Source organism: Peromyscus californicus, unplaced genomic scaffold (genome assembly GCF_007827085.1).
Source record: "Peromyscus californicus insignis strain IS unplaced genomic scaffold, ASM782708v3 Scaffold_5__1_contigs__length_169319896, whole genome shotgun sequence".
NCBI classification, from domain to species: Eukaryota; Metazoa; Chordata; class Mammalia; order Rodentia; family Cricetidae; genus Peromyscus; species Peromyscus californicus.
The window spans coordinates 79,903,149-79,921,738 of record NW_026294573.1 but is presented as its reverse complement, the minus strand read 5'-3'; the positions used below and the strand labels follow the sequence as shown (position 1 = coordinate 79,921,738).

The window sequence follows — 18,590 nt, the reverse complement described above, 5'->3', positions numbered from 1 at the left end:
TGAAATATAATTTCTTTTTAAGGTGGTCTCATGTAGCCTAAGCTGGACTAGAATTCACTATAGAGGCAGGATGACCCTGAACTCCTGATCCTCCTGCCTTCACCTCCCAAGTGCTGGGATCACAGATGTGAGCTATCATGAGCAGCTGAGGTAGAATAAATTGATTCAAGGTTATAAAGTTCTCAGTACAAAGAAATGACAGACTTCTTGTAGCCTCTTTTTCAAAACACCCCTTGGATGTTTAATGGGATAAGCAGACAGTATTTCACTAAACATGGTTTAACTGTCAAAACAGAGCCTCTTCAAGGGAACCTTGAAATAATAGAAAGATGCACTCTTGTTAGGGGTTACCTAATAAACATAGAATGTGTTCACTTCCAGAGTTCAGAAAATCTTCACATGTGTAAGTCAGAAACTCAAAGGGCGTCAGTCTCAACACAATTTTGATAGAAATCCCAGTGAAAGGCAGACAGAAACAGTATGAACAAAAATACATGCTATTCTTTGTTTATTTGAAGTGCTGAGGATGGAACCTGGAGCCTTGTGCATGATATGCAAGAGCCCTAAAACTAAGCCATATCCCTACCCTAATTATATATATATATGTGTATATATATATATATATGATTTATTTATTCATTATGTATACAGTGTTCTGCCTACATATATCCCTGCAGGCCAGAAGAGGGCACCAGATCTCATTACAGATGGTTGTGAGCCACCATGTGGTTGCTGGGAGTTGAACGCAGGACCTCTGAAAGAGCAGCCATTGCTTTTAACCTCTGAGCCAACTCTCCAACCCCCAATAATATATTATAATACATATTTTCACCTCCAGTATGAATTTATTTTATGAGAAGGAATTGTCCTATGTGATATCTTCTCCCCAAGGGGTAGACACTCCTTTAATGAACCTAAACAAGATGTTGGTCAGTACATGAAGGATTCAAAGTACATGAAGTGAGCTGACAAGTGATCTTTTTTTTTTTTTTTTTTTTGGTTTTTGGAGACAGGGTTTCTCTGTGTAGCTTTGCGACTTTCCTGGAACTCACTTGGCAGTCCAGGCTGGCCTCGAACTCACAGAGATCCACCTGCCTCTGCCTCCCGAGTGCTGGGATTAAAGGCGTGAGCCACCACCGCCTGGCGACAAGTGATCTTTAGCACTTACCTGAAGACTTCTAAAATCTCTCACTACATAAAAAAGTGAAACAAATCTACAATAGGTACAAATTATATACATTTATTAATAATTTTAAATAACACTCTTGTATAAATTCTCTCATATATTCAAATCATACACAAATTTAGAAATGCATCATGAAACCTAGTACAGTACACATATGAGACATGTTTTTAAATTTTGCGTTAGGATTTTAGTGACATAAATACAAATTTAATGTTTTAGAAACATTCCCTAATTGATTGGGCTGAAATTTAAGAGTACAGAGTGCTTATGCCTAGCATTAAAAGTTGACTAGAAGTCACTTAGCTTTGGGCTAGCTTGAATCTGAAGCTCTGGGCTCACTCCAGGGCTGCTGCAGTTTCTACAGGTGCACAAGGAACAAAGAAGATCCCCAATGCCTTTCAAAAATTATCATTCAAACCACTGACATTTTAGTGATCCATAACCTTTAGCCATTTGATAGTATTTGACTTCTACAAATTAATAACCATTTTTCTTGCTTCTCCCCATGGCTCAGCCAATGGCTCAGAGTGAAAGAGAAAGATGAATTAACCTTCCATCACCTCCCACAGCCCTGAACATAGACACCAAACCCATTTCAACTCCAAAACTACTTGCTGTCAAAAGAGCAACAGACTAAAGGGTTTTTTTCTTTGTGTGTGTGTGTGTGTGTGTGTGTGTGTGTGTGTGTGTGTGTGTGTGTATGTGTGTGTGTGTATGTGTGTGTGTGTGTGTGTGTGTGTGTGTGTGTGTGTGTATGGATGAGGTCACAAAGACTTCTGTTGCCCTAATGATTGCATGGGTTCTTTGAACTTATTCTGAATATTTTGTCAGAGAGTTTTCCTTGAGAAATACAGAAATTCAACTCCTGCCCACATACTACTTCAAAATATAAGAAGCCAGGGACAGTCATTAGAACCAACCTTATGTTTACAAGCATAAAAAAAATTAAAAAGTACAGGACCATGGTGAAAGATCAATAATCAAGCTCCAATTGTCTCTCATCTTCCAAAACACATCTTGATGATCAAATAACCCAGATTAACTGGGAGGTCAGTGAGTATTGCTTTGATGATTAATGGTTCTGGGAATATTGGAACTAGAGTATAGCGATATCACTTGAGACTTAGATAATCTTGTTAAGAAAAACAAAACAAAACAAAAAACAAGACAAAACCCCTATCCTCCCAGCCCATGTCTGCCCTGTTGTCCTCTCTTAAAATCCAAGTATTCCTGGAAAAAAATGCACTCAGGATGTTGAAATAAATAAGAGATTATACTATCCTTTTGCCTTTTCTATAACGGGAAAGACTGTAGATAAGAGAGCCCGGAGAAGCAGTGTGGAGGTTGGTAGTAATCAAAGACCTGCTGGACACTGACTATAACATCCATCATCAGAAATGCATAGGGCTTACTAAGGTGAGTTAATGAAGATGTGAGCAAGCATCAGTTTATTCATAGCAAGTGATGACTACTTCTCAGTAAGATTCACATAGGTATTGAATTTTAAAAAGAACATGTTATCAATAATTAGACAAAAATTGTTCATACATTAGACTTTTCAGAAATGCCTGGCGCTGGATGGTGATGCCTCCAGAGACTGAAAACCCTGCATTGTGTTTTACAATGGTTTTCTACTCTAATTTCAAAAGGAGATTGCCTCATGGTTGATCTTTAGAGCAAAATTATTTCTATAAGCAGAGTTCTGTGGTCACTAATGTTATTTAAAACACATTTTAAGGCTATACTTTTTCATCATTGTGAAAAATTAGTATGACCTAGGAGCCATACTTGATAAACATAATTTGTGATTTAATTTCTGTGTTATCTTTGAAGATCTGTTTCAAGGAATCTCTATTCAGCCAGAATTTTGACTATTTGACTGGCTTTGAGACTCCTACAAACACGCTTCATTTATTTATTGGGTAAACATTTGTTTAACAAATGTTTGCTTTTTATCTCCTTACCTTTTATTTTTGGCAGGAGATAGGGTATCAGGGAGGCAATCACTGTGCACAATGCTTGGAATTGTGTGGTGCACAGTCACCACACACCTGTGCTGCAACTGCTAGGGAACGCACCCCCTACTACAGGAATTTATTCATTTTAATGAACTCTAACTGGCAGTTTTGCCTTTTCATCATTAATTCTGACTTTACATAGAAATTCTCATGTGTTCTTTCCACAAAGTCATTTGTAGCTATGTAGCCCTGAATTGTGCCTGCAAATCACATACATCTCTCTCTCTCTCTCTCTCTCTCTCTCTCTCTCTCTCTCTCTCTCTCTCTCTCTCTCTCTCTCTCTCTCTCTCTCTCTCACACACACACACACACACACACACACACACACACACACACACACACACACACATGCACACGGGATGGGGAAGCACACTTGGGAGCACACAAGGGTTCTATTAGAAGCATCCACAAATGTGAATCTTCATTCCAGCCTTCTAGGGCCCATGGCTAGTAGTTTTATATGTTATCATATAGCCAAATGACTATGCTGTAGACGTGAGAATTGATTCCAAGCATAAAAATGATGTGCATTGTATATCCCTGAATGATTTAGCTTCTTTATGCCTCAGTTTCTTCATGTATAAAATGGGTACAAGACTGCTTCCTTAGGAGGCTATGGTGAGGATCAAAGAACACACACAGAAAAGTGTTTTGTAAATGACAAAGGACAATAAAAACACTGGTCTATTCTGTAATTCTGAGGATTAAACCGATAGATTCCTATGGTAGGCAAGCAATCAGCCACTTGTAAACTGTTTCAGTACAATGAGATGCAATGTTTACTTTAATAAAGACAGCCACATATGCAGAGCACCCTCAGGTTTCCTACGGATCCTCTAGTCTACAGTCATTTCCAAACCCTGAGAAAAAGGTGGGGGTCTCCTACAGAGGATGAACAAACTGTATGTTTTTCTCTCTGAGGAAGTTAAGTCTGAGTTTCCTAGGTCTAGTCTTTGTTTTGTTTTTCCCTAACCACTTCATAGTCTGGGCCACCTTTCTTGGCTTGTTTCATCCACAAAACTGTCGATGCATAACAGATGAAAGAAGCAGTACTTGGCCTCAGGGGAAAATGGCATCAGAAAGCAAGGACTAAATGCACACTCAATCAGAGTAATCCCTGCCCAGACAAGAAGATGGATGAATTCTAGCACTGAAGGAGTCAAACACACCTCATGATTCACGGGTGATAGGTTATGTTCAAATGTCAGAGGTCTTTATTTTGGAAGTTATGGGAAGTACATAAATATTTCATGGGCATAAAAATGAGGGGCCCCAAGTAATGTGATGGCTTTTCTTTTTTAATTTAAAATTTCTATCCTTTGGAAGACTGTCTTTTACATTCAGGAAAGAAGTCTTTTTCTGAGGATGTTTACACCGAGCAATGTAAAACACACAGAGTGGCTAATTAGGTGAGTGTCTAGAGAATGCAGCCTGTGACCCAGCTTAACAATTACAGATTTAACATCTATTGCTTGAATCTATGGTAGGTCAAAAAGCATATGACTCTAAGTTGAGGGAGGAAAGATTAGAAACATTTGACCTCTTATAAATTTCAAGTGTCCAAATAGGGACTAAAAATGAATGATGCTCACCAGAGTCCCAGCTCTAGCAATATTGCCACCTAATTTACAGTATTTTCACCAATTTCCATATCTTCTTTTTACAACACGATTAACTGCTATACAAATAAAGTCTAAATGATAAAATAGGACATGATTTTTTTTTTTACAAATAGATACAAGTACAATGTTGAGCAGGTATGCTACATTAACTATGTACACCTTGTTTCTTTAGAGGCAGGAACCACCCCTGAGGAGGACCATCAACTTTCTGCTCTCTGGGTGCTGTGCCTGCCCTCACCACAGAGGCTTATCCTGTGCTTCAATCCCATCCTTGAAGGAGACTCACGGGAGGAAAGCCAAGCCCTTCTACAGATCCTCTTGGGACTTTTCTGCCCATAGTTTACACAGAGCCAAGATTGTTTAGTGTGGTATAGCCTAGACACCAGCTCTTCCTCAGTTATATCTTTTAGTACAGAAAAAAAGAACATAATCCCTGCCTCTCCTTCAAAAAATGTGTTCCCAAAATGGAGATGAAGTCTTCTATCAGTCTTCCCCCTCCACATCAACATTCTGTCATGGCTGGTGAGATGAACACTTTCCCAGCAGTCCTTTGAGAGGCTGGGTAGACTTGGACTACTGTGTGGGATTAAGCCTTTCCATACACTCATGTGGTTTGCTACAAAAATATACTTTACTTCATGTCCTCAATGATGATGAGTGCTTCAGATCTTCATGGGGAATTAAGAGCAACAGATAGGCTAAGCGCATTGCAGTTTGTACCTGAACAGTTCATTTGCACGAGGCCTTTCTCAGCAAACTCTACCCAGGCTATGTGTGGCTGGAGGGCAGATGCATTTTAGTGAGCACTGTGTTCTGACAATCCAGGAGGACAGCTCAGCTCCTCAAGCTTTGTAGTTATGAATAGGTGTCGTCAGGGTCAGCTGCCCATTGGGAGCCACTTCATTGCCATCGTCCTCCAACAATCCTGACACATCTGCATTGGGGATGCTGTCATGGTAGCTGCTGAAACTGATATTGTCTTCTTTCAGCTCGATGGTCCAAAAGGGAGCATTGAGTTTCCGGTTTTGGTACTCTCTGTACATATACACAGCTCCTACGAATCCCATTAGCAGCACTACCACAATGATGATAACTGTCAAAATGATGATGTTAAACTGGGTCCATGATACATCAGCGAGAGCTGAGGTGCTGTTTTCAGAAGAGCTTACTGAAAAGATAGTCTGCAGGGTTGTGGGGGCAAATGTACTATTTATAACAAGGGTGGGCACTGATGTGGTCAAAGAGGCATTGGAAACCAAAATGGTAGAACCTTCAGGAGTTGGAACAATAACTTCTGAAAATAAAAACAGAGAATGAAATGTAAAAGACAAAATTATCTAGTTTTGAGAAACAATAAAAGAAATACACATGATAGTGGAAGTTGATGTGGGATGTTGACATGGGATTCTGCTTAGGGTAATGTAAGTTAAAAATAATTTTTAAATAAATATAATGATAAAATATGGGGTCTGGAAAGCTCACTTATTACAGCTAGGTTTGTTCTCCAATGTGTATAACACCCATACTGAAACTTTAGGAAATTCTAACATAGGAGTTTTCATTCCCTCCTTATTCACTGATAATCACAGACATTTCTATAAAGGCAGTAAATGTGTCACCACCAAGTTCTAAATTGCATGGTTAAAAATGACAATTATTTGACCTAAAATATATCCGATATATCTGATGGCATTTCATGAAGATAAAATTCTCCTCAAAGGAAGTATAAAAATCTATTCCCCCTGCCAAAAAAAAAAAAAGGAATTATTTTTGATATCAGAGTTGATGTCAGCCAAAAGAGAAAAGAGTTTTCCTTGAATCCCACATGTCAAGTTCTCACTTTGTGTGTATTTGGACTGCTTTATAATCAAGGAACTACATTTTAGACTTCTACTCAACAGCTTAACTCAATGGAAGAATGGCAGCTTTGGACCAGGTCAGGAATGTATTGCAACAGGTAAGTCAATCTCTTAGAATTGTACATTTTTCATCTGTTAAACATGGGTAAAAATGTCTGTTTCACAGAGTTCTTGGGAAGACTTCAATGAACATTATAGGTACTCAATAAAATTATTATAAAAAATAACTATTATTACTTATCACCACAGTCTACTACATCAATAACCTAAAAACAGGCAAAGTTTGGATTCCTTCATGGCTAACAAAAACCATCAGTCCTCTTGGTACTCGTTGGTCTGGACAAGGTATGCCTCCCACATGGTGGAATACAGAGTTACAGCATTTCTAGCTAGTGATGTGGCTCAATCGGACCACTGTAGTATGAATATCAAGAACATGGGAGAAAAATGCCAGAGGCCACAGACCAACTCTACCTCAGCTCAGTAATCAGTGTGCATTAGAATACCACAAGGAGTAGTTGTACAAGAACAGGGTCTAATAATCCCTAAATATCCCTAGCTCCTCCTGAATTCCTGACTTAACCCCTCTAAATCCTCACTGAATTCCTTTACAAAAAACATTCTATTGTATGAATGGCTTTTTCTTGTAAAAATCAAAGGGAATATTAATAGGATTTCATCTACCTCAATGTCAGCCCAAAGTGTGAAGAAGCTAGAATGAACTCCAGTTTCCCAGATGCAACTTCTAAGCAGACTATAGGTCCCTCCCTGGAAAGGCCTTTGATGATCATGGAAATGATACATCAAGAAGCAAAGGAAAAGAACTGACAGGATCTTTCATGTATAACAGACAGACAGAAGGGATGAGCACACTCTGTCTCACTGTCGCACCAATCTTGTCTTAGTTTTCATATTTCTAGAGTTGATGCTCAGGAGATAACCAGAAAGGGAAAGAAACCTTTTTAGCCAAATACCTATCAAAATTTAATTCTAGAAACTCCTCTGGTGGGACCAGAAGGTTTACAAAGCTAATGGCAGCTGTCTATAAACATTCAATGCTGGCAATAAGACATTAAATGTGTAATCTTAGGAAGAGTTTTACCTTGCTTGATGCAGTTTTTCTGGTGGTCTCGAACATAGCCTTCTAGACAGTTCTCACACTGGAACCCAGTGGTGTTATGGACACAATTGATGCACTCACCACTCTCAGGTTTACAAATCTTTGGAGTTGTAGTTGGGTCCACATGGCCATGACATTCGCACCGTGTGCAGATGCTGTCAGAATTGTAATAGCCATTTTCACATTGATTGCAGTTCTGTCCTGTGTAACCATCTTTACACTGGACACATGTAGGCTCCAATTCACCAGATTCTAAAATAGAAAGAACATCAGTTAATTTAGTAAAGTCTCAAGCTACATTAAAAAATAGTAAATTATTTGTCCTCCAAACATTTTTATAAATTCCCCCCTGGTATCTTCTCTCATTCAACGTTAAGAGATACATAGAAGTAATATTCTAGATAGTTTATTACATTTTCAGCATATTGAAGGAATGGTGGGCCTGTTCAAAAAGCCTATTGAAGTAGAGGGTAAAAGAAATATGCTTTCACCAGATGTGAAACTGTGATACATTGTCATTGAAGTAGTGTGTGTGTGTGTGTGTGTGTGTGTGTGTGTGTGTGTGTGTGTGTGTATTAATGCACGTGGGCAACAATATGCATATGTATGTCAGAAGACAACTTGCTGGAGTCCTTTCCATTCACGGTGTGGGTCTGGGAATCAATGTCAGGTTGTCAGTTTTGCTGGTCTGTATATTTACCTATTGAACCATCTCATAGATACTTACATAGTTGGTTTTTATTTTATTTTATTTTTCTTTCTTCTGTGGCATGAAAGACTACAAAATATGGTTGAAGCAAAAACTTTCTCTATCTCTTTCCTCCATAAATGTTGATACTCCTAAGCCTTTTGTTTTGTGTAGTACTAGGTATTAATACAAGGCCTCTCCCACAATGTGAGCTATACCCAGGACCATTACTCCTAGATTTCCATGCTTGATTTCTTTCACCTTTCACTCTAGCCATTTGTCCACGGGTGAGTTCACTCACTTGTACAGTTAACAATGGAAAATGTGTATCTCCACTCCATTTTCCTGTCTTAAATTGCAAACTGTATATGATATAAAACTGCCTGTATACCTGCGACTACAAACATTTCAAATTTACCATAGATGACTGTCCTCAACATCTTAGTCAACGGTCCCAACATCCATCCACCTGCCTAGGTCCCAAACTTGAGAACCAACTCTCAGTACTCCATCTCATTCCCACTTTTGAGCAGTTAGCAATTCATTTCAGTGACACTTTAGCAGATTCTATACTAGTGTGACTCTACTCCAGTGCCAGGCTCTGGGTTAAGGCTGTCATCATTTCTTACCTCCACCACTCGCAATACTTCCTAAGGCTCTTTACTGAAGTACACTCCTACAGTCTCTATAATTTTCACAGTGAATCTGAGTACACATATTAACACCCTAGAGAAGTTGCTTCAATTCTAATGAGCTGCCAGACTAAGTGAAAACTTAATAGAATTTTCTGCTGAAAAGCATCTAAGCCTTGCCTACTTTTCCTAGCTCTTATCATTTATCTTCCCACTTCATCATCTACTTTGTTTCAAGCTTAACAGATGGCTTAGGAGTACTCCCAAAGATTGCCTGTTTTCCTCTCTCTGAAATGTTATATATACTGTTTCATCAACACACAACATACTCTGTAGCCGGAGGTTTTTCTGCGCCCCACTTGGTCCCACTGTCACTTATAAATAATCACTCAGAGGCTTAATATTAACTACAAACCATTTGGCCTATTGCTCAGGATTATTACTAACTAGCTATTACATCTTAAATTAACCCATTTCTATTAATCTACATATTGCCATATGTCTCGTGGCTTTATCTGTGTTCTATTATATCTTGCTCCCCTGGCTTGCAGTATCTCTCCCAACTCCACCTTTCTTCTCCATGTATCTTTGCTTGGATTTCCCACCTGGCTATTAACTGTCTTTCCATAGGCCAAGGCAGCTTCTTTATTAACCAATGGTAGCAACACATATTCACAGCACACAGAAAGACCATCCCACAGCAATACTCTTGTCTCCTTACCCCTAATCACTTTGTAAATTTTAACTGCAGAAATTAACTCACGTATCACTTCTCAGAAGCACAAAAGGTTGTACTTGATTCTCTGGATTAGAGATACTGTATGTTCAGTTGAGGGGCTGGCCTGAAAATAAGAAGGGGCTGAAGCATGCCTAAAACCCCAGATTTTTCTCATCCTGAGAGCAGCAGGAGTATTGAGTGCCCCCCAACTTTGCTCAGAGATGGACTGTTACCTGGAATTTTGAGATGAAACAAACCTTTCCTCTCCAAGTTGCTTTTGGTAGTGGTGTTTTATCACAGTAATAGAAACCCTAACTAAGACACCCTATTAGTGCATCCACTGTATATAGACTGAATCACTATACTGAACTTATTTGTATGTTGTTTGTAGATTAGACACAGCAATTTCTTGTGGAATCCTAGTTGAAGTTGTGTTACATTTATTTATGCTGTGGAATATTCATGTAATGATGCAAAGATGTGTTGCACTCTTTTATGTTGCATTTGTTTAACTCTGTGAAGCTGTGTTACTTTGCCTGCTTAAAACACCTGATTGGTCTAATAAAGAGCTGAATGGCCAATAGCTAGGCAGGAGCAAGAAATAGGTGGGGCTGGAAGGCAGGGAGAATAAGTAGAAGTAGAGAAAGAGAAGATCGAGGCGCAAGGAGAAAGGAGAAGAAGAGGAGGACTCCAGGGACCAGCCACCCAGCTATACAGCAAGCCACAGAGTAAGAAGTAAAGAAAGGTATATAGAATTGAAAAAGATAAAAGCCCAGAGGTAAAAGGTAGATGGGATAATCTAAGTTAAGAAAAGTTGGCTAGAAACAAGGCAAGCTAAGGCTGGGCATTCATAAGAAAGAATAAGCTTCTGTGTGATTATTTGGGAGCTGGGTAGCGGCCCCCCGAAAGACTAAAGAGTAAGAAAAACCAACTACACTCTCTGAAAGTATCAAATTTAATTGACTTAGAACTTGCTACCCCTATAGGCACATGCATGCTTAGTTGGATTGCTCCCAACCCAATTCAGTCTCTGGCTGTGATCTACCACCTTTATGTAAATAAATTTCTAAGTGTCCCATTCCTTACTTTTCAAGGCCCTGTTTAAACATAGCTTGTTCCGTAGTAACTTTTCTGTACTTCCCAGTAGGAAATATAAAGTCTCCCCAAAGCTCTGCTAACTCCAGTTTTACATATCTAACCATTCTCTACCCTGAGTTATGGATATATCCTTTTCCACTTATTCAACATGTATTATTGGCATTAACAATACACTGGGTATTAAATGACTAAAAATATAGACATCATCTCTACTCTTGCGGAGTATAGTGTTTAGAAAAGACATATAAGAACAACAGATTTCAAGAACATTACTTTTCATAGGGATTTTCTTTCCACAGAGAAATTCTACATTTTAAATTCATCATATGGAAGTGAATTCAGTCACTCAATTAAACAATTAAAAAGCAATACCTTAAGTAAAGCCCTATGTTAAAAAAAAGTTACTCAAGATGAGCCAATAACTTATACAGCCGAAGTTCTTATTTACAAATCCTATAAAGGTCTTATATCTTAAATTGTAACTAACAGCATGTCAATATCTATGATCTGGAATTCTGATATTGCTGATGCAAATTTCAATATTAATATACAATTTTCTGACTCAATGATAGTCCTAACATACCAAATGTTTAATATACAAACACATACAGTGATAAACAACAAAGGATGCTATGTAAAAGTATCATCTCTTTTAGGAAAAATTAGAGGAAAATAAATCCAGTCCCAGGGACAATGGACAATGACACCTTCTTCATGTCCTGCAAATTCATACCCATAAATTTATTTGCTTTGTGTATTTTCCTCTCTATGACACTGAATACTCCTTTAGAACAAAGACCATATTTTAGTTTTTAGACTTTTGTATTCCTTATCTATCACAATGACAAGCATGTTCTAGGTGCTTAATTACTATTTGTAAAATACATGAAAGAAGTTTTCAGACCTTTCTATGAAAAGAGGAAAGTACCTATTCCTATTACTAGGTATAGCAACTGACTTTCCAGATTTAGTCAAATGCTCTCTACTCCTGGAAATCACATGTTCGTACGTGACAAAATAGGTGTGAGTAAGTAATGTGGCCTTGGAAACATCTTTATGGCTTTAGAAACTAAATGATAGAATATACTGCAGCTTCTATTTTGCCCTCTTTTGGATCACTCGCTTCAAGGGGACCCAGCTGCCATGTTTCAAGGATATTAAGAAGCTTAATGAAGTTTGCATGGTGACAAACAGAATCTTTTTGCCCCTTGCAAGACACATGAGTAAGCCATATTGAAAGCAGATTCTACAGTCCCAATTAAGCCTTCAGACTACTGACTACAGCCCTGACTAACATTTTGACTGCAGTCTCATGAGAAATTCCAAGCCAACATAAACAATGAAAGAAAATTAAACTGAATGCCTCAGAAATCAATCAATCAAAGGACATCAAGAAAGTGAAAAACTGATCCATGGGATAAGTGAAGATATTTACAAATTATTTTTAAAGCCTTTTTTTATTCAAATATTTTATGATGCTAGAGAGCAAACCTAGGACCTACTACTTGCTAGGCAAGAGCTCTCCCATGGAGCTATACCCTCATTTCTTACAAATCATGTATCCGATAAGGGATTTGTATCTATATCTCTATCAATACAATGATAAAAAAACTACAATTTTAAGATGAACAAAAAACCTAAATAGGTATTTGCTCAAAAGAAATACAAAAGTGATCATTAAACATATAATTAGCCATCAGAGACAGGCAAATTAAAACCACAATGCAATACCATTTAACATTTATTAGGATGGCTGTAAGAATAAAAAAATATAGACATTGAGTGTTGTTGAAGCTGTGGACAATTTAGAATCCTCATATATTCTTGTTAAAATTATAAGTAGGGGATAGAGAAACAGCGCAATCAGTAAAGTGCTTGCTGTGCAAGCATGAGGCCCTGAGTTCAGAGCCCCAGAACCCATGTGGAAAACACTGGCCTGGTAATACACACATCTCTGTTGGGAAGGTCAAGACAGGTGGATCCCTGGAGCTGGCTAGTTAGTCAACCCAAATCAATGAGTTTCAGGCTAAGAAATCTTACCTCCCCCCCAAAAGGGGAGGAGGTTAGAGAAAAAGCTCAGTGTTAAGAGCAAGCATTGATCTTACAGAGTTCAGTTCTCAGCACCCATGCAGGGCAGCTCACAAAGGCCTGCAACTCCACCTCTGGGGACCCAGGGAATTGGACACCCTCTTTGGGCCTCTACAGGCAATATACTCACATGCACGTAATACTACACACACACACACACACACACACACACACACACACACACACAAATTAAAAATAAAAAATAAATCTTAAAAAAATAGTGTGGAGTGAGACGGAAGACATATGATGTACACTGCACCTGTACCACCCTACACAAAATGATAACATAAAATGTTATCTGACACTTCCTCACAGAGTTAAACAGAGCTGGCTTATGACATAGCAATTTCATTCCTAGTTATATACCCCCAGAGAAATTAAAACACTTGCACATGCAACTACTGAGGGAAGCAGCTCAGAGGCAGAGTGCTTGGTCAGCAAACATGAATGAATTCCTGGGTTTAATCTCCAGTAGTGAAGAAAACATCCAACAATCACTGACTTGAGGGTGTACTGGCAAAATTTATATGCACTATGCACACATGAACATAAATGTTCATAGCAGCTAAATGTAACTGCTCAATGTCCACGAATTCAGGGAAGAATAAATAAAGTGTGGCATCTATATAATTCAACAACGAAAAGTATGCATTACTGATATATATATTACAATATAGGTGAACTTCGAATATGTTACATGAAAGAAGCTATACACATACACAGGGTTGGCTATTAGGACATCTGAGGTATCATTTCATATATATATATTAGGATTTGATTGTAAATTTGTAGAAAGGAAAACTTCTGTGATTTTTATACCTCACTTTCACTTACATCCTCCAGAACCTAATTTATAAATGTAGTGTACTTTACTGAAGGAAGGGAAGACCCAGAAAAAAAGCCCTTACCTATGGTGCAATTGCCTGTAGAGGTCACTGCTGAGCAAGGGCAGCGGCGGCATTCTTTAGTAGCATCAGGACTCTGATAAAATCCTTCTTTGCATTCTTCACAGTGATCCCCTTTGCTATTTTCCTGGCAGTTTAAACAAGCACCTAAAAGAATCAAATTATTGTTTCAGAGTTAAGGAACTTTCAGAAATCCTGCCCACAACAAGAAGACCATAAAATTATACAGAAAAAAAATAATATCAGGAGTAGTGTTTGGTTTCTATTTTGTTATTTAAAGAGAGAGAGAGAGAGAGAGAGAGAGAGAGAGAGAGAGAGAGAGAGAGAGAGAGAGAGAGAGAGAGAGATTGATTTAAGGATGGAGACCCTCTTCTGACCTCCATGGGCACTAGGCACACATGTATACATGCAGGCAAAATACTCATACACATAAAACAATAAAATAAATACATCTAACTTAAAAAAAATAGTTGTTTATGTGTATGTGTGTGTGTGCCTACCCATGTTTCTGTGCACCATGTATGTGCAAGTGCCCCCAGAGTACAGAGGAGGGAATTGGAGCGCTTTGAACTGGAGTTACAGGTGGTTGTGAGCTGCCCAGAGAAGGTGCTGGGAGCTCAACCTGGGGCCTCTGTAAGAAACAAGTGCTTTTAACTGTTGAGCCATCTTTCCAACCCCTCCTGATTTGTTTTTTAACTAGCCTTGTCTTTGAATTCAATGTCTCATATGAGAAAAAAGCTGGGAATGTGATTATAGTCACAACATGCCATTATTAGTTAACTGGCTACACACTAAAACACACTAACTTTGTACAAAGAAAAAAAATAAGATAATATATGTTAATAGAGAGCAAACAATTTGTGGCACTTTCATAGTTTGGATTTTGTAGTCAAATGATGAACTATCTATGTACACAAACAAGCATCCTAAAGGCAGCACTATTGAAAAGCAAACTGAAGGATGGCGCCTAGATGTTTGAGCATGGAGATCAAGGGAGACGCAAATCTGACAACAGCACACACACTGAGGGTATTTAAGCTAAGTCTGGGGCCTCAGTGAGATCACTCAGAGGAAAAGTACAAGTGGAGCAGACAAATGCACTAAGTTCCCAGCTCTAAGGCACTAATGTAGGGCTGACTAAGGGAGATGGGGCACAGCTGACAGAGAAGGAATAGCATCCACAGGAAGAAAGCCAGGAGATGTGGCATCCTGGACCAAAGTGGCTCCTGAGCAGTCAAGGCAGTCAGAGAGTCAGGCTGCTGGAGTCTCTCTGGCATGGGACCCTACAAGTACACACAAGAACCTTGAGTTCTTCAAAGCAAGTCTACTATCTGAAGGAAAAGTTTGTAGTTAAAAAATAATTAACCCTCTTACATTTTCTTTCGAGAAAAATGTGATAAGGAAAGAAAATATAGAAAACAAGTAAAAGAACAAGGAAAGTGTCCTGAACAGCTTTATTAACATTTGAGACACATTCCTTGAAATCTTTCCTTATTTATAGAGATCTAGGTTTTGTCATTGAAACAGTCTAATTATATGGTACTTGTCATTTTATAGCCCGACTATTTACATTGTTGTGTAGCTACATGTCATTCATGAAAGAACTGCAATGAAAACAGTCTAATAGGTACCATTTCTTGGCTGATTATGATGATCAAGACACTGTAGATGTACAAATGTATTTAATTTTACAACATCCTACTAGGTGGTTTTGATTTTCTGGGTTCCTAACCATATATTCTCTAGGTAACAGTATTAATTACCTATTGTTATAAATTTGGGTATCTAGGTTTTTGGGGTTTTTCAGGATCATAACTATCATCTGATGAGCTTTTTCTTTTTCTTTTCTTTCTTTCCTTTTTTTTCCCCCCCGAGATAGGGTTTCTTTGTGTAGCTTTTAGTGCCTGTCCTGGATCTCGCTCTGTAGACCAGGCTGGTCTAGAACTCACAGATATCTACCTGGCTCTGCCTCCCAACTGCCAGGATTAAAGGTGTCCGCCACCACCCAGCTGCATTTTCTTTTTTTTAACATAAACCTTTTTATGAATTTAAAATTATTTTCTCAGAAGGTATAGGATTTCTGGGTCAAATATTTTTAAGATCATTTTTATACCTATTCTCAAAATTTTCCATATGATATTTTCACCAATATATTTTTACTACAAAAATGGAACTTTGGAAAATCTAAATCAATCTAAAACAGAAATTCCAGAAATAGTGGGAAGAACTGTGCAAACATGCAAAGTGGCCACCAGAGGGCAACCATATCACAGCACTGAAAACTCGTTTGTGACAAAAGTTGTACATGAACTAACTGGCTGCTCTAAGTCAGGTTCACTCCTTTATATTGGGTTCCACTTTATTTTATTTTTCATATGGTAAATCATTTGTTTCTTTCAAACACCAGAATTATTCAAAGTATTTATTTTACTCTATCTCTACAGCATGTGCAGGTCAGTGTGAGAGCTGCTTCATTATTAGGAAGAAAAAGAATCTTGTACATGGCTTTCTGGTACTGTAAAAGACCCAGAGAGTAACTAATAATTCTGCACTATGAAGCATTCTTTTTGTTATCTAATGTTGAACCTTGATGTTCTTTTTCATGTTTTTCCATTAGTTTGTGTATTTATCCAATAAAGATTAAATGAGTATGTGCCAATATGTGTGCTAGAGATTGTATAAACAATGGGGATGAAGCTGATGCTGTTCTTGCCCTGATAGAACTTATCACGTAGAGAGTAAGGCCATGTGAGTAATAGTCACAAGTAAACATGTAAACATCAATTGTGACAAGTGCTCTGAAAAATTACAAATGCACATGCTAGTGTATAGCAGAGGACTTTGTATTTAGTGAGGAACATCAGAAAATGCTAATGAAGTCAGGGTCTAAAGAAGAATATGACTTAATAAGACAAAGGGGTCTGCAGTGTGGGTGGAGGTGGGTTAGAAAGGCCATTCTTGGCAGGAGAAAGATAACGAATGATAACTTTGGGACAGGGAAGAGAGGCTGGGATCCCACATATAACAATAAAGAAAAAGAACAGTAGGCAATATAGTACACAAGTAGGTACAGCCAGATAATATAGAAAATATAACACAATGTCTTCTAAATAGATTTCTCTGCAAACACTTCACTGGAGAGCAGAGGATTAGCATAAAGTATAAGCTTCTAGCACAGGTTCTTCTCGGAATTCACTCAGTTTCAAATATTCTGATACTCTGTTCTCATTAAAAACTCTTGACCTATCAACCTCATATGTCCTGATTTTTTTTTTCTGTTGGTGTTAAAAATTTTCCCAAGAAGTTCCTCTAATCTTACATTTAGGGAATTTGTGACAATTTGATTGAGTTTGCTTAGGTGTGGTTTTCTCTGTTATAGGGAGGGCATTTGCTGAGCTTTCTGACCTGTAGGTTGACTTTATTTTTTTATTAATCATTTAGAAAATTCCTGGCCATAACTCCCTGAGCCTCCCTTACATTTACATTAGACTCTGGCTGTGACCTACTTGTCTCTCCTGCCTTTTCTTCTACTACATTTTATCAAAATGTTTATGTTTAGTTTTTATTGGATTCTATTTAGTTCTAACTTTGCCTTCACTGGGTAAAGTCTGCTCTTAAGCTTATGCCATACGTTATTAATTTAAAATATCATTAATTTTCAGTTCTAGATTGCTTCTTTTTAATGCATGTGTATGTGTGAGCAGGCTCAATATGCATGCAAGTACACATATTTGTGTGCACAAGTGTAAGCCAGAGGACAATCTCAAGTGTCATCCTTAGGAATGCTGTCCACTTTCTTTGACACAAGAGTCTCTCAGTGACCTGCAGTTCTCTAATTAGGGTAGACAGGATGACCAGCAAGTACCAGGAATCCTCCTGTCTCTGTCTCCATGCAGCATTACAACTGCATGCCACTGGGGCTGGAGACATGGATGACTCAGTGTTTAAGAGTACTGGCTGCTTTTCCAGAGGACCCACATTTAATTCTGAGTACTCACATGGCAATAGCTCACAACTGTTTGTAACTCCAGTTATAGGGGATCAGATGCCCTCCTCTGACTTCCACAGACACTGCACACATGTGGTGCACAGACATGCATGCAGACAAAGCACCCATACATATAAAACCATTCACAGCATTTCCACATGGGTTCTGGTAGAACTCAGGTCCACATGCTGGCACAGCAAACACTTTACTAACTGAGCTGTCTCCCTAGTCCTCATGATCTCCATCCCACTCATGTGTGTGCATGTCTGTAGTACAGTGCAGTGCTATTCTCTAGTAATATTTTATCTCTTTTTACCCATTTTGTCTGATTTTCCCTCTAATTCCACAATATACTAATTTTAATTATTTTAAAGTTTCAATGTTAACTCTAATAGCAGTATTACTTGCAATGCAGACTCCATTGCTTATAGTTTTATTACTGGTCACATTTCTCCATTTTTGTAGTCTCTGTTATTTAGTGTATGTTATACCTGATATATAAAAGAACCAGAGTGTCCTCTTTTCCTGTATTAGGCAAATATGAGAAAATGATGATCTCAATTCAGTCAGGCATGGAAGTGGGTTGCATATGGGTTGCAATTTTCGTAACCACTCTAGTTCTTCACTATTTCTTGGCATGACCTTTTGGATTAGGAATCTGGGAGACC

General features: G+C 38.3%; 1 protein-coding gene across 1 annotated transcript in view; it reads right to left on the bottom strand.

Annotated features, from left to right (window-relative positions):
- Positions 1 to 1,224: 1,224 nt before the first annotated feature.
- Positions 1,225 to 18,590, bottom strand: part of Megf9 (multiple EGF like domains 9) — a 101,808-nt gene continuing 84,442 nt past the window's right edge. The window contains exons 4-6 of the mRNA XM_052716064.1: positions 13,938 to 14,081; positions 7,788 to 8,057; positions 1,225 to 6,120 (exon numbers count right to left, since the gene is read on the bottom strand). Coding sequence (XP_052572024.1) covers positions 5,669 to 6,120; positions 7,788 to 8,057; positions 13,938 to 14,081 — 866 coding nt within the window. The 3' untranslated portion in view covers positions 1,225 to 5,668. The remainder of the gene's footprint in view (positions 6,121 to 7,787; positions 8,058 to 13,937; positions 14,082 to 18,590) is intronic.